Source organism: Ursus arctos, unplaced genomic scaffold (genome assembly GCF_023065955.2).
Source record: "Ursus arctos isolate Adak ecotype North America unplaced genomic scaffold, UrsArc2.0 scaffold_10, whole genome shotgun sequence".
NCBI lineage: Eukaryota > Metazoa > Chordata > Mammalia > Carnivora > Ursidae > Ursus > Ursus arctos.
In genome coordinates, this window is record NW_026622764.1 from 77,110,239 (window position 1) to 77,126,602 (window position 16,364).

At 34.7% G+C, this 16,364-nt stretch overlaps 1 protein-coding gene across 8 annotated transcripts in view; it reads right to left on the reverse strand.

The window, feature by feature from the left end:
* Nucleotides 1-16,364, reverse strand: part of ZMYM2 (zinc finger MYM-type containing 2) — a 104,832-nt gene that overhangs the window by 18,556 nt on the left and 69,912 nt on the right. For all 8 annotated transcript variants that reach the window (XM_026492947.4, XM_026492948.4, XM_057309800.1 and 5 more), the window contains 9 exons: nt 15,024-15,189; nt 14,389-14,423; nt 7,880-8,009; nt 7,051-7,166; nt 5,934-6,105; nt 4,320-4,445; nt 3,439-3,533; nt 2,026-2,194; nt 1,635-1,786 (listed from right to left, as the gene is read on the reverse strand). In XM_026492947.4, coding sequence (XP_026348732.2) covers nt 1,635-1,786; nt 2,026-2,194; nt 3,439-3,533; nt 4,320-4,445; nt 5,934-6,105; nt 7,051-7,166; nt 7,880-8,009; nt 14,389-14,423; nt 15,024-15,189 — 1,161 coding nt within the window. The remainder of the gene's footprint in view (nt 1-1,634; nt 1,787-2,025; nt 2,195-3,438; nt 3,534-4,319; nt 4,446-5,933; nt 6,106-7,050; nt 7,167-7,879; nt 8,010-14,388; nt 14,424-15,023; nt 15,190-16,364) is intronic.

A 16,364-nucleotide genomic window follows, 5' to 3' on the forward strand; every position in this document is an offset into this window, starting at 1 on the left:
ATAAATAGTTAACTTGACAACTCTTCAGGTCAGGTCTTACTATCAAATTAGTTTTTGTGAAAACCTAATTTTGGGATTTGGAATGGTGGACCTGTTATCGCCATCTAAATATGAGGCTCAAGGTACATATAAATCTACTAAAGAATAAAAAAAAGTAAATCTATGTATTTTTTAGGTTGTTACTGTAAAATATGTGATAGTCTTTGAACGTATAGTAATTTATAGCCATGTGTTATTTCCCCACTACCACTTATATAATCTTAGGCAAATTTCTATTCTAAGAAAATACAAGTGGGGCGCCTGGGTGGCACAGTGGTTGAGCGTCTGCCTTCGGCTCAGGGCGTGATCCTGGCGTTATGGGATCAAGCCCCACATCAGGCTCCTCCGCTATGAGCCTGCTTCTTCCTCTCCCACTCCCCCTGCTTGTGTTCCCTCTCTCACTGGCTGTCTCTATCTCTGTTGAATAAATAAATAAAATCTTTAAAAAAAAAAAAAAAGAAAACACAAGTAAAATACAAATTAAGACAATTCTAATTTTCTGAGTAATTTTTTTCAGTTTCTACCACCTGTTAGGAGCATAACATTAAATTCTGGGCCTATAAACAAAACTCTACATAAAAAGATCTCGTTCTATCATTTACCACTGCTAAAAATACATAGAATGTCAAGCAAGGTCCTGGGCTCAACCCCAAACAATTTGTTCAGAATTACAAGCTGATCTTTATGTTTATTATGGAAAATAGACTATGATTCGCAGACATGTGGTTTACGTTTATCTAAAAACCCAAAGAATGATCTCCTTTTATAAGATGATTCCAAAGAACTAATGAGTAAATGCCCTATTTAACAACTTAGAAACATGAGAAGTGTACAATTGGAAAGAGATCCACTATTTGCAAAGGAACCCGTTTTTCCGTTTACACGTGTATCAGCATGGAAATATATATACACATATAGATCATACCTCAGAATATTAATTCATTTATTTGCAATTGTAAAGAAGAAATGAAGCCATCCTGATTTATCATATATAAGGTAACAAATATACAGCTTTGTTAGGTCTGTTACAAAAGATGCATTAGTTTCAAGTCGCCTGACCCTAATTCCATTTTTCACATAAATTCTCTTTGATTATGGTACAACATTTTTGGAGAACTTGAGGATTTTTAGGAACATCCCTCATTATAACAGAAAGACCTATATACAAAGTAACTAAGAAAATCCTTTATAATATCCAGTATTTTCAATAGAGCAAATTCTTTTTGTCTTGGCAAGCCACGAAATCATGTTCCATAAAGCTGCCCTTAATATTCTTGAAACATTAACAATTTTCTATTCTAAAATACTACAACTTTTCTTTCTTTCTTTTTCTTTCTTTCCTTTCTTTGAAGATTTTATTTATTTATTTATTTGAGACAGAGCGAGAGAGAGAGAGAGAGCACAAGCAGGGGGAACAGTAGGCAGAGGGAGAAGCAGGCTCTCCCCTGAGCAGGGTACCAGATGTGGGGCTGGATCCCAGGGCCCTGGGATCATGACCTGAGCCGAAGGCAGACAACTAACCAACTGAGCCACTCAGGCGCCCCTACAACAACCTTATTAACATTATATTCTAACGTAGCCATCAAATTACTAACCTCCTGTATTCCAAGGCAAAGATAATAGATGCTGTCAGGTGCATAACTCTCTCCATTTGGCCGTCGGATCTCATTGACAAAATGGGCTAACCCATAGTTAAGCTCAGCTGTGGTGTGAGAGAGCAGATCCTCTTTTAACTTTACTGATTTAGCTAAAAAGAAAGAAAAAATTAGTAATTGTTATTATTTACTCTTAAGATTAAGACACTTTAAGAAACTTTCCAAAATTGATTTATACCATATAAGAATTTTAAAGGAAAATGAAAGCTATATTTAAATGTACTTAAAATACTGTAAGCTACATTTGTTTTTTTTTAAAAGTAAAGGTAGTTAATAACAAAAATATTGATTTGAAATACGACGTAGAAGAAACAAAATCAGAACAACTTACGAGATTTTAGCTCATCTAATACCAGAAGATCTTCATCAAGTTGCCTAGTTTTGACCCAGTGTTTCCATGCGTTTACACCATACGTATATTTGAAAGGAAAGGTGCATTCTGAATTGTCAGAACTATCATCATGAGACTGGTATCCTGATACAGCTTTTCTCTTGGCTCCCTATTAGTAAAACACCACTGTAAAATCTTTTTTTTTTTAAAAAAAACCTGTATTATTTCATGACTTTGTGTAAGCCATCTCTCGAAGAATGCAAATCAAAAGAGAAATATATTTATATGCTTAGAATTGACTGGTATTCCAGAATCTGAGAACAGTTACTTGAAATACATCTCCAGGAATGCCATATTTCTACATAAACCACTTTGTATAACAAAATCATGTTAACTTCTGTGAGAGTCACTGATAAGAAAGAAATTAGATATAAGACATAATAAATAATCTGAAAAGGAGTCTAAATATTAATGTAAGAGAGAAACTGAACTTACTGTCCAGTAATTCCAGCTTATGGGGAATGACCACTCAGCTCCTTTCACTGTCATGATAGCATTATTTGCTGTATAGAAGTTTTAAATTTTAATGTAGTACACCTAATTCACCTGTTTTTTCCTGCTACTTCTTGTACTTTTGGTGTCATATTGAAGAACTATGCCTAATCCAAGGTAATAAAGATTTAGGCCTATGTTTTAACAGTTTCATAATTTTAGATCCATTACCCATTTTTTTTAGTTAATTTTTGTATGGTGTCAAACAGGAGTCCAACTTTATCCTACTGCAGGTACTCACTCCTTTTTCAGTTTTTTTTTCTTTCTTTGTAGGGAAATTTGTGAAAGTCATCCTTTTATTTTTTCTTTTGATCTTGTTTCATGTTGCAAATCAGAAATACATAAAGTTGTTGATAAAGTATTTTTAAAAATCACACCTGTTAATACATGTAGATTTGATCTACCTGAACAATTAAACGGTTCCGCATGTCTTTGCATGAGCTGACATGCTGAAAAAAGACCAGATATTATAAACTGTGTATCTCAACCTCACAGATTAGTCTCATCAAAAATAATAGTGGAAAAAACAGATCCCTAGAAAATAGTCTTCCATTCTTGTCAAAGAACTGAGTTTACTTTTTTAGCAACAACGTCAACCTTTTGTCAGGATAAAATTAAAAAGCAAAGTTAAATGGCAATAATATTCACTCTTCTATAAAGTTACAAGTAATTCTGAGACATTTTTATTACTTAGAAATGAAGTAATAAAGACTTCAACTCTTAAAGCCTTTCTAAATCTAGGGGGAAAAGGTCTTCCCATAGTCTCAGGCCCAAGTGGATCACTATATCCTTGCTCCATACCTAAAGGGACACCGCTACACAGAGATAGTAGTTGAATGCAAAAATACTATTAATGTATACCTTTTTTTTAGATCGAGGTCTAGGCTGTTCCTCATATTCTTCTCCAAAAACAGGCGGTAATAAAAATTCATTTTCCATATCAAGCTCCTCAGCAGCTGGCAATCAAATCAGAAGAATTTTTATTTCCAAATATAATAGCACAGGTTTATATTACATAAACACAGCCAACAAAGAACTAATCATAGAATATAAACAAGCACCTATATATGGGGATAACCTATGCTGAAGGGGAGGGTGAAAAGAAAATGGTCTATGAGTTCTGATAAATCCTATTCAGACTCTTAAAACACATGTATAATGAATAACAACATGAAATTTTCATGGAAATGTATAATATCAGAAAAACTATTACAACCTGAAATTCAATTCTAAGATCTAAATGGTCTCAGTACAACTCTGTTTCAACATATCAAATTTTTCTCAAAATAAAATGCTTTACATTCTACTGGGCATGCCTATTAACCATCAATAGATTAAGAAAATAATGAAAAATAGAATACATTTCTTTTACAAAAGACCTGAAAATAATTTTTTCCTTTTGAAGGTGAACTTAATTTTTAAAAAGGTCTTACGAAAAATACTATCAACATTTTATTTAATTTTTTAGAAAAGAAACAATCACTTCTTTATCCTTTTCCTTATCTACAAAGTTTTCTATAATGAATTACTTTGAGAAAGTGTCTTTTTAGGCGCTAGGAAATGCTCTTTAAGTCGCTTCAATTCAATCCTATGCCTCATTTCAGAAAGTAACTGTTGAGTTTTGTTTGGGTTAAAAAAAAAAAGATAAACAGTAAAGGCAAGAACACGAACATTAAATAATTAATGATAACTAAATTCCATAACTGTAGTTCACACTTAAAATAAAATAGCATTTCGAGTACCTCTGGGGAAATCTATTTCAATATCCAAATCTGGTTCATATGGTACATCAGGCATATTGGACTGTGTCTCTGGGTCAGAGTTCTTCAAGAGATCTGAACCAATTATGTCTGTTTCAATTATTACACCTGTAATCAATTCATAATATCATTAGAAATCAAAATAGAAGACTTAACAGTACCTATATTTAATCTGGCAAAGGAAGTCATTTAATGGTAAATATAAAACAAGAATAAATACGTCACAAAAGGAAAAGGTATATAGCTATCTTGAAATGTAAACTATCATAAATTTTATAATTGTTACATAATCGTGAGTACACAGAAACTTTTAATCCTTTAAGTTTCTGACTGCCCCTTTTCAAAAGTTAATAGGCATGCTTTGATAATAAACCAACTCTGGTATGCAGAGTATTTCTAAAAGCAATCTCTTGTCAAAAATAAACTACTGAGGGTGGATAACTGCAATTTTCAATACTCTTTTTTGAATTGTAACCTAGGTTTTCTATATCATTCAATTACAACTGCTTTCTAATGTTTTGATCAGTTGCTTTCATTTTTGTATTGCAACCCACAGTAAGATACGCATTTTATCCATTTCAAGGTGGTGATAGAAAGACAAACATAGACACACACAGGAAACAAAGATTTCACAAAACAATATCCTTTTGATGAGATTCACACTAACATTTTCCCATTTCACTTCATTAAAAAACAAATAAACAAAACCATTGGTTGCAACCCACAAAGTTAATTTGTAACAAAGTCCTCTACAAACATTGTCACATTCTGAAATACATAGAATTCACAGTGTTTCTACTGTACTCTAGGGTAATGGGAATTAGGCAGCTCATGGTTGAAACAGGACTCTGGGTGTTCTGGAGTAAGGGTAGGAATAAATACTCCAAGAGAATCATCTACAACATACTTATGCTATGCCATTTGGCAAACACTGCCCTAACAGAAGTTAGGATAAACCCTGGTTTAGACAATGCAAATTACTTTATTAAGTAGAGCCAACAAAACAAAATTGGGGATAACCATTACAAAATAAGAATTTGGGTTATTATTAAAGTCAAGTTATTTTTGTGTCTGAGCTAGTACATTAAAACAGGAATAATTTTGGGGCGCCTGGGTGGCACAGCGGTTGGGCGTCTGCCTTCGGCTCAGGGCGTGATCCTGGCGTTATGGGATCAAGCCCCACATCAGGCTCCTCCGCTATGAGCCCGCTTCTTCCTCTCCCACTTCCCCTGCTTGTGTTCCCTCTCTCGCTGGCTGTCTCTATCTCTGTTGAATAAATAAATAAAATCTTTAAAAAAAAAAAAAAACAGGAATAATTCTGAGTTGATTTTACAAGTCAAATCCTGTTATAATTAAAACAGGGACCATACAAATTGTACAAATTCCTGCTTAAAACTGGGCATGGCGTAAGAGAGCATGTGGCTAGATAGAGTATGGACCTCTTAATACAAAAATACATTTTTGTTTCAGTGCTTCCCCCACTCCCATAGCAAGTTGAAACATAATGATATGTCCTGCAATACACTATAATAATTACAACACTTATTGAAAACCAATGATACACTTATTCACAACTTGAAATAAAGTGCAACTCACTGTTGATGTTGGCAGCTTCTGTCTTCCCCTCATCTTCAGTCATCATATCTGTCATTGTAAGCAGCTCTGTATCAAGAGGATCTGAAGAAACTTTGCTTTTTAGTTCCTCAACTGCTGCAGGGATCTTCTCACTGCTATCCAATGAGGCAGGCAGAAAAACAGGAACTGGCACCTAATTAACCAAAGTATTTATTGTTAGGTTTACTCAATATTAGAAGATACTTTTCCGGGGGTGCCTGGCTGGTACAGTCAGCGGAGTGTGAGACTCTTGATGTTCAGACTAAAAACTAGAGCACCACATTGGTGTGGCGATCTCTTAAAAATAAAATCTTAAAAAAAAAAAAAAGGAGGGGGGGTGCCTGGGTGGCAGTCATTTAAGTGTCTGCCTTTGGCTAAGGTCATGATCCCATAGTCCTGGAATCAAGCCCCACCTTCGGCTTTCTGCTCAGCAAGGAGCCTGCTTCTCCCTCTCCTTCTGCCCTTCTCCCTTCCCACCTGCTCTTCCTCGTGCTCTAATAAATAAATAAATAAAGGTAATTTTCCAAATTAAAAATTATTCCAACACATGATCTTCTTTATAATACCACACTGGATAAAAGCTTTGGAAAAAACACATACCAAAACTAAGATGTCAACTGTAACAAAGAAAGCCCAGAATATAAGCAGCTACTTTTTGAAATAAAAATTGAAGAAAAATAATTTTTGAGATATACCCCAGGGGACTATGATCGCCAAGCCCTGGCATAGTGTCTTTACTGCAAGTGATTTAGGACAAAATAATATAATGATAACTCATACGAAATTCTATTCCATGTTTCAGTTTTAAATCTTAAAACCTCACAAATATTTTTCTCTAAAATGAACTCAAATATAAAACACCATATATATGCATAACTCAGACACAGACATTTGCTAACCTTCACCTTTAAGGATGAACATATACTTGGTTAAACATAAAGCAAACATTCAACAAGATTCAACCAAACCTAAGTTAACTGGTGAAGGCAAAGACTTAACCCTCTTCTACTAGCTTCACTAAGGTAGGAATTACAACACTGTTCTCCCACCCAATGCCTGATAAACCTCAAAATGAAAAAAACCTTAAAATCCGACTTACAGGAACAGGAACTGTAGTAGGAACAGGAATATTCTGACTGTACATGTGCATAGGTACTGGGATATACACAGGCACAGGGATAGGCACTGGAACATATTCTGTCTTCCAATTATCATCTAAAAGTACAAAATGTGTTTAAGGAGTAATGTTAAGTAACACTTATACATAGTTACCTAATGTTAATTTGGTGACAAAGAAAAATTTAAGTGCCTCATTTCCCTTTTATAAGAAATTCCTGGTTTTCAAAAATTAGGTAAGGTAAAAACAAAACCAAACACAGTTAACTGTTTTAATAAAGAAGGCAAAAACAGAATTTAGGCCGTTTTTCTAATACAAAGAAAACATCCCTTAAAAACATTATGTAGTTCCAGATATCCTATAGGATTTCCTTCACAACCCCTGCAAAAAGATTTATCTAATCAAACAATTAGAATATATTTAAATCTCATAAAAATATGTAATCAAATGATGTCATCTCATTCTGACAAGGAAACAGAATTGTTAACATTACAAGTCACATTTACAAAGGTGGTTTTCTCAGAGAGATTACCGTAACTTAGTGAATCTTAGCCCCAAGGAAATTTTTGATACAGCATTTTTCACTTGTGACATAATTTATATTATGAGCCTTTAACAGAGATTGATTTTCATTAATTATTTTAAATAATATGCCATATTCTCAAGGTAAACTTAGATAAGCAAAATCAACAGAAAATGACAAAGTAACCAAACAAATACATTCCATAGCCTATTATTTGAGAAAAGCATGAATTTCAGTAAGTGAGGTATTAAGTACAGGGAAGTATATAAATCAAAATTTTCCTGTTACCTGTCTGACAAGATTTGGTCTGCATGTGAGGTTTACAATAAGTAGCTTTTGTCATTGTTAAAGGTTTGCAAAGAATGGCTTTGTTCTTCATCTCTTTGTTAGGTGTTGGAGAAGGGGGTGGTGCTGAACCCTACAATGGAAGAAAAGAGAAACATTTTATTTTTGCCTCTAATTTTTTTACTGCCTGGTGTTAATGAATATCTGGTTTCTAGGTTATGTGGAGGGAACACAAAAAAATTTAAGAGTATAACCAAATTATGTTATTATTACTATGTTTATCATAGTCTTAATCTGAAAGGATCAATGTGAATCTGTCCTAACTACTAATAAAGCAGGAGAACTCATTCATTTTACAGAACTATGTAACCTTCAGTGGATACCACCAGCATACTTTTTAAAAGACATAAAAAGACAATTTCCACTTTTAGGTAAAAAACGCAAGATTGTTAGCCTGAATTTTTAAAATAATTAGGTTCTTTTAATTAGTTTTTATGGGCCATCTGATACACACTCGTTCCCTCTACTGGATAAACAGCTTATACATATTACTAAATTTTAAAAGATAAAAAAAAATGATGAGAAGAATTACCATAAATATTACCAAACTTCAAACTGCCTGTGTTTTATATCCCAGCAACTGCAATTTCAGAAACCTGTCCTAGACAACAGTCTCTCAGATGTTTTCACCATGTTCACACCGTAGCATTATTTGCAAGTGAGGAAACCCCCCCTCCCCAGGCAATACACACACACATTCTCTCTCACTCTCTCTCTAAAATAAGCTAAAGATCTGTCCATAAGGGACTAAGCACAAGTGCCCTCCATACCACCTACTGATATAGGAAAAAAGGTACAGAAAACAGAACATTTGAGGTACTTAACTTCTAGACAGTCACCATGAACATTTAAGTAGTGAAGACAGAACCATTACTCCAAAAGAAAATACAAGGTTAGGTTCCTACAAGCCTCTGGTCACAACATTTTCATCAGCAGATCAATACATAAGAGTGTTTCTGTTGATACACACTTGATTTCATATACATATTTCTTACGAATAATTTTACTGTTTCTTTACAACACATCATGATTACAGCATTTTTATGTACTGTAGTATACTAGGATTATTGACTCAGATGTGTACACACCTGCACAGTACACAGATACAGTACACACATACTATATGGTACTCATACTCAGTCCTGTTAACACACATTGTATATTGTACATTAATGTAAATAGTCCTGGGGAAAAAAACAAAGAGTACACATTTAACGTTTTATGAAAACATTAACATTTTACTCTTAGTGGACATGCAGGATGTCCAATGGGGCAGTGCACTGTGTGGTTAAACCTCTCAACCTTTGGCATGCCCATAAAACCAAGGGAAAAGTTGATGGCAATTATTCTGCAGAAGAGGAAGAAGTTAGTGACTTGGTGATGGAAGAAGAGGATGACATCTCACAGTTCTACCTCAAGAGTTTGGCTCTTGTAATTTGTTGACAATGCCAGCGCTTTTCCCTCCCAAACTGGCTTCAAAAAAAGAAGCCAGCCTTGTCTGATTGGCTTTTCATCTCAAATCTTTTAAGCATCTTTACGTAAGGGGAAACCACAGTGGTGCTTAAACTGGAGGCTTTGTTCAAGCATAGGGTCATATTCTTCCGTGTCACTGGCAATTCTTCCCAAGGCAGAATTCCATTCCAATATTTTGGTCATTCTTAGGAGTCCTGGGCTGACTTTCATCACTGAATCTGATGCCTTGTTTTGCCATCTTGTCAAGGTCTTCATTGGTGGGCTCTACTGTCTTCTCTACCAAACTCTCTCCACATCTTCCTGCACGTCCCCAAAGCCTTCTTCACTTACTTGGTACAACATACGTTTTTAACACTGTTTTTTTTTTATTTTCTGTGACTCCTTCAAGACTTTGAAATTTTTCACACAGTCTGGTCAAACATTTTCCGAACAATTATTCATGGTAAACTGCTTGATGCTGTCCTAAGCTGTGCCAACATAATCAATAATGTTGCGTATGGTGACTAACTTCCAATAACCTATCAGGGTGGTTTCCTTGTTGGTGTTGAGAGCCTCGAAAACTTTCTCATGAAGTGGGTCTTGAAAGCATTAATTATGCCCTGATCGAGGGGTTGGATGAGAGAGACAGTGTTTGGGGGCATAAAATGAACTACACTGAGATAGGCATTTTTGAGTTCTTCACAACAATGGAAATTATCCAGCAATAAAACCTCAAAGGCAAAGTTTTCATTCTGGAGACAATGTTCAACTTCTAGGATGAAGCAGCTGGAGAACCAATTCCAAAATATTTTAGATACCATTCATGCTCTGTTCCACCTCCAATGGACTGGCATATAGTTCAGTTTTTCCCCTGGATTTTTTATGGATTTTGGGCTCTATGCACCAAGAGGGGGGTTGAAGATGGCCTTGGCATTGGCACACAATTGGTTTCTAAATGATTTAAAGTCAGGGGCTTTGAAGACCACTTGTATCATATACATTCAGTTGCCACTGACCTTGTGAAAGCAAGCCAGTTCCATCAGTGTTGAAAACCTGCTTGACTCTATATCCCTTTTTCCTGTGTTAACACTTAGCCGGTATTCTTCCACAGCATCTTGGTCCTGATCTGCAGAACCCACCTCGCATGTAAGTTTAACATTTTTCATACCCTTTTGCTTGAAATGTGTGAGTCAGCCAGGAGTAGGCAAGAAGGATTTAACATTTTCCTGATCCTGCATAACATGTTGTAAGCTGAAAACCTCACAACAATGCTGTTTCACTTTTTTTTTTTTTTTAATTAGTCCTAAGTCCATAAATCCGTAAGTATAATCACTCTTCCTTCTTTTCCATAGTTTCACCATGTACTATAGATTTTACTTCAGTACTGGGAGTTGCCTCATCTACAGACTGGTGAATTTCTTACTCGTTTTTCTGAGTGTACCATATTGTTGATTCATGAACATTAAACTCACTGCCAACTGAATGAGGCTTACCTAACACACATTATTTCCTCCAAAAGGCACAGAGCAGCCTTCTTGTGCTTAGGAACACTAGACAGGGCTTTTTAATACTATGCTTGGGGGATCTTTTATAAAGCAAAATCATCAACAAAAAAGACAAAATATGAAAAAGGTGGTACTATGAAAAGGAAACCTGCTTATAGGATGAGGTGAAACAAGAAGGGAAAGCCTTGCCTTGTTTCACCTCAGCAGAAAGACGCGTCTCAGGAGACTCACATTTATCACCACTCTGCATGTCTGCAAATCTCTTTGAAAGCACCATGGGTATTGATTTAGGGGTCCAAATAAATTTTAGAGAATAGGCAAATTTGCAAATATGAATGACGATCAATTGTACTTAAAGCACTTACTGTTTAATAAATGTATCTGTGCATATTTCAAGGTGTGGAAAGATACACATTTTTTAAAAGACTGTTTAAGGTAGATATTGCACGAGTTATAAATAATGCATATGGCCAAGGGGCTGGTACTATTCTAGATTCATCAGGATTTCAAACCACATTATTAATCAGCTAAGAAAAAGAGATATGAACAAGGAGCTAGGGAACTTAATCCTAAAACTACTGCTGTGTAACATCAGGCAAGTGACTCAGTCTCTTATGTCTCAATTTCCTCAACTGTAAAATGGGAAGAATAATTTAACAAATAGGTGTTGAGTATCTACTATATACCAAGACTAGGTAAGCTTGGTCCAAGCTGGAAAATCCCCTAGAATCCCCACGTAAGAACAAGGGGTCCAAAATCATATATATCATAGATTACTCAATGTTTTACCTCCTGTCATTTAGAAACACCACATCATGTCAATTAAACTATGCCACCTGGTGAAGACCTGCATTTGATAACACTTCTTACTTTTCTGTTTGTCAACAAGCAAGATCTACTTCTATTTATAATGAATACTGAAGGAGGACCCAAAATAAAATTATAATGACAAAAGCTACCATCTGTTCAGTATTTGCTTCATGCCAGAGACTATATGCTACAGACAATGTGTACCCCTAAAATTCATATGTTGAAATCTAATAACCAATGTGATAGTTATTTGAAGGTGTGGCCCTTAGATGGAGATTATATCATGAGAGCAGAGGCCTCATGAATGGGATTAATGCCCTCATCAAAGAAATCCTAGAGATGCCTCACCCTTTTTCTACCACATGAAGACACAGTGAAAAGATGGCTATTTATAAACCTGGAAGCAGGCCCTCATCAGACACTGTTATTTGCTAGCAACTTGATTTTAGATTTCCTAGCCTCCAGTACAGTGAGAAATAAATTTGGTTGTAAGCCACTTCATCTGTGGTATTGCTATAGCAGCTCAAATGGACTAAGACATTACGTAAAGCACCAAATTTACATAACTCATGAGATGAGTTATTTAATTCTCCTAACACTAAAAGAAGTAGGCCTTTTAATCACTCCCACTTTACAGATGAGAAAACTAAGGCGGAAGTTACACAACCTGGGAGAGATGACAGAGCTAAAAGTTCTGAGGTCAGGATTCAAGTAAATTCACCCAACACCAAAGCCTATGTTCTTAACCACTATACACACCGCCTTTATGAGGTCTGGAACATAGCAGCTACTACGTGTTTAATACTTACTATGTGATAACCCTGAAGCAGGTACTATCTTCATCCCCATTTTACAAACAAGAAATTCAAACAAAGAACTTGTGTAAAGGGACTTGTCCAAAATTATACAGTTAAGCTCTCACCCTTTGAAGTTTATGGGTAGGGAATTAAAAGATCTCAAAAGTTTACAACGAAAAGATGGGAGGGGGCTTTTATAAGACAAAAGGCAATAATTGCAGTGGCACACTGACTTATCCTTCCCTAGACCCTTCTATCTGTCATATAATGTAGTTCAAGTGCTATGAGAGCAAAAAAGTACTTGATATTATTTATGCTGGTAGAAGGTGGGCCTTAAAGCCTTGGTCAAAAGCTTACATATTTGAAACAAGGTTGGAAGTTGCCTTATGGCTACACAAAGTTAACAAAATAAGGAGTGACCATCTTTATATTCCTCACCATGGATAAAAGTGCCTGGTATTAAAATGAGATGATTCAGCTGAATACTTTAATGTATTTCTGAATTATCTGATTTTAAATATATTTCCATAAGGGGGGGGATGACATATAGGGGAGGAAAGCAAAGAAGAAAGCACTCTTACTTTCCTAGGATTCTTAACTATTAACATCAAAAACAAAAACTGAACAGAATAATACAAAATCACCAATTTTTCATCTATGTCAGTGATCCTAAATTGTGGTTACATATTAGAATCACCTAAAGAACCTTCTAAAAACACAGAATTTCTGAGTTAGGGGCTAGGCATTGGAAAATTCTAAAAATTCCCCAGGTGATTCAAATGCGTAGCCAGACCTAAGAACCACTGATTTACTCTTTCTTACCAGGACAAAAACTAGCTCAGAGACTTAATATAATGCCAATAAATGAATCCTATAGAGCTTCCCTTGGATAAGGATGCCAGAAATACCAGTATTCCAACACTGATGATATTGTTTACTCAGCGTACAAGAGGGCAGGCTCACTGTACTTCAAAGTATAGCTGCTTTTCTTTATTCATTACACATAAATGGACCCTTTCAACCAAAAAAAAGTCTTAAAATGCTAACATAAAAGCAGAATTTGATGTATTACATCAAAGACTAAAGAAAAAAAATCCACAGGACACGTTATGGAAATATTTCTCATAAAAACATACAAGTCCTGGCCCCCAACATAGACCTTCAGATATCTGTTTGAGAAACACAAACTCAAAGCCATTAAGAATCTGGACCAGCCTATCCTTTTACCTCATTTCCCATGATTCCGCCATAGGTGCCCCTTAAGTTTGGCCCTTATGAATAGTTATGCATGCCCTTAGCACATTCCTCCCACTTTTCATCACTGTCTGTCAACCTTCTACTCAACTGTTCTGAAGCTTTCTCACAGCCACCAAGAACAGATACAATCATTTGGCCAATCATTTCAAACATTGTATTGCTTCTGCCTTAAAGATTATGGGTATTCTGAAGCACATGGGTGGGTCAGTTGGTTTATCGTCTGACTTCAGCTCAGGTCATGATCTCAGGGTCCTGGGATCGAGCCCCATGTGTCAGACTCCCCACTTGGCCCTTTACCCCCCCACACTCGTATTCATGCTCACTCAATCTCTCTTTCAAATGAATAAATAAAATCTTAAAAAAAAAAAAAAAAGATTATGGGTACTTCAATTTAATACCATTTATATGACTATCTCCCCCAATGTGGGTAGAGGCCATAATTAATTCACCTTTACATTCCTCAGCATATATGAAAGAATCTGTTTTAATACTAGATAATTCACCTAAATACTTCAACTGTCCCAACAGAGGAAAGTAAAAATCTTTTACTCTGATCAGATTAAATTGGACTATTTATTTATGCCCACATTAAAAAAATCAATATTTAGCATTTTACTTAAGCAATACTTACTGTCATTTTGGCTCGGGATGTCTGACAACCCTGATCTAAAAACAAACAAATTGAAAATAAGACAAGTATCACTTTCTTCAGAATGTTCTAAATCTGTATTTCTCATATAAATGTTACTGATTTTTTAGAATAGTTACTGAAGAAAACATTTTAAGCTATTTTAAGTAAAGAGTATCAAATCTGAGAGCTGAAATACAAAGCTAAATAAGGAAAATTAACTCTTTTCCCATTTTGTCCTCTCAGAAAATATTCATTGCTTTGAGGTCAATACTATGTTCTTATGCTTAACTCTTAAATAAGTCACAACTTCTAAAGGTTTTCATTGTCCCTCCCAACCTACTCCCAGTACACAGAATTTCCTAAAATTGGTTTTCATTTAAAATTGCCATTTAAAAAAAATAAAAAATAAAAAAAAAAATAAAATTGCCATTTTTTTCCAACTAACAAATTTTTAAGAGAGAATAAAATAAAAAATACATCTACAGAAATATCACACAGGGCACTTCCACCAAGACAAACCATGGAAGTTGCTCTTAAACTATGCCCAAAATCAACTATTCGTTATCATTGGTTTGAATTCAGACCTAAGAAACTAAATACAGGTTTTTCAAGTTACTACCTAAATTATTACATACCATAATGTAAGTTTTCAGGTCCTTTCTGAGTTGTCATATTGGGCTCGTTTTGCTGACAGTAGAAACGTAGTAAGCAGTGTTGATCACAGAAATGTTTCATTTCTCCACGCCACTGGACTCTCTCTTTAAGCGTTCCTTGAGATTTACAACAGTCACACCTTGCAGCCTTAATAAAAAAAGAAAGGCATCAGACATTTCAAATTAAAAAATTTAAAAAGTCAAACTTATACTTTAAAATATTTCTAAAAGTTTAGCAGTGATTATTGCCAAATGTGATAAAGCAATTTCTGATAAAAAATAATATAAATCATAAACATACAGCAAAAATCCACAATAAAAGTGAAAAAAATGTAGCAATTTATCTAATTGTCAAAATCCCTTTCTATACTTACCAGCAGTTAAAGACCCGCATTACAAAGATAGGATAACCAAAAAAACTGAACATTGGTAGACCAAAGTGGTACAATATATTTTAATATTTTAAAATAATTTTGTGGATCCTAATGATATACTGGTAGAAGTTTCCTACAATCAGATTACACTGAAAATCTCTGATTAATAAACAGATTTCCTGTGTTCAACTGATAGCTCAGGATAAATCAATCTAAAGAAGTTGTATAAGACCAGAAAAATTCTGAAGCAAGCTCTTAGGAGAAAATCATAGATGTTAAGTTGAAGTATTTTCAACAGTTTAATAAATTTAAAGAGCTTCATTAAATATGCTGATTTAACTATTAACAAGAACTTTAAGTTCATGTTTGAAAACACTCAAATCTTTCATTTAAAAAGTTGTATTTTAAGACAACAATCAGCCCCAACTAGTAAAATTCATACATAAAACATTAAACCTTATGATGGTGAATCCATAATCCAGGGACAGATTTTCATTTTTAGTGAACCCATTTCCCCTAGATTTTGCCCGTTTTCACGATTTCTTAACAACTTAATCAATGAGTGAACCAAAAGATATGAATGATTAATTCCAAATACAGTTCTTTTCATAATTGTTTGATCCAGTTAGAGTAGAAATAAATTACTCTATGTTTTAAATTACCCTTTGGTTTAACTAACAACTTAGAAGTTTTGATAAAGCAATACATATTAAGTTCATAATAATCATGTAGCTTTTCCTCATTACCTAAATAGTCTATAGTTCTATACTGTGGGTTTTGAAATCTCTCACTTTATTTCTCAATAGGAGTTCTATGAATAATTACTATGTCAAAATTCCTAGTCAGGAATATTAACAAATGATTGTGTTGATAAACAGGTCTTATATAACAAACATACCCCAAGGTTAGAACACAGGCTCTTTTTTTTCTCCAGGTCAGGTATTTCTCC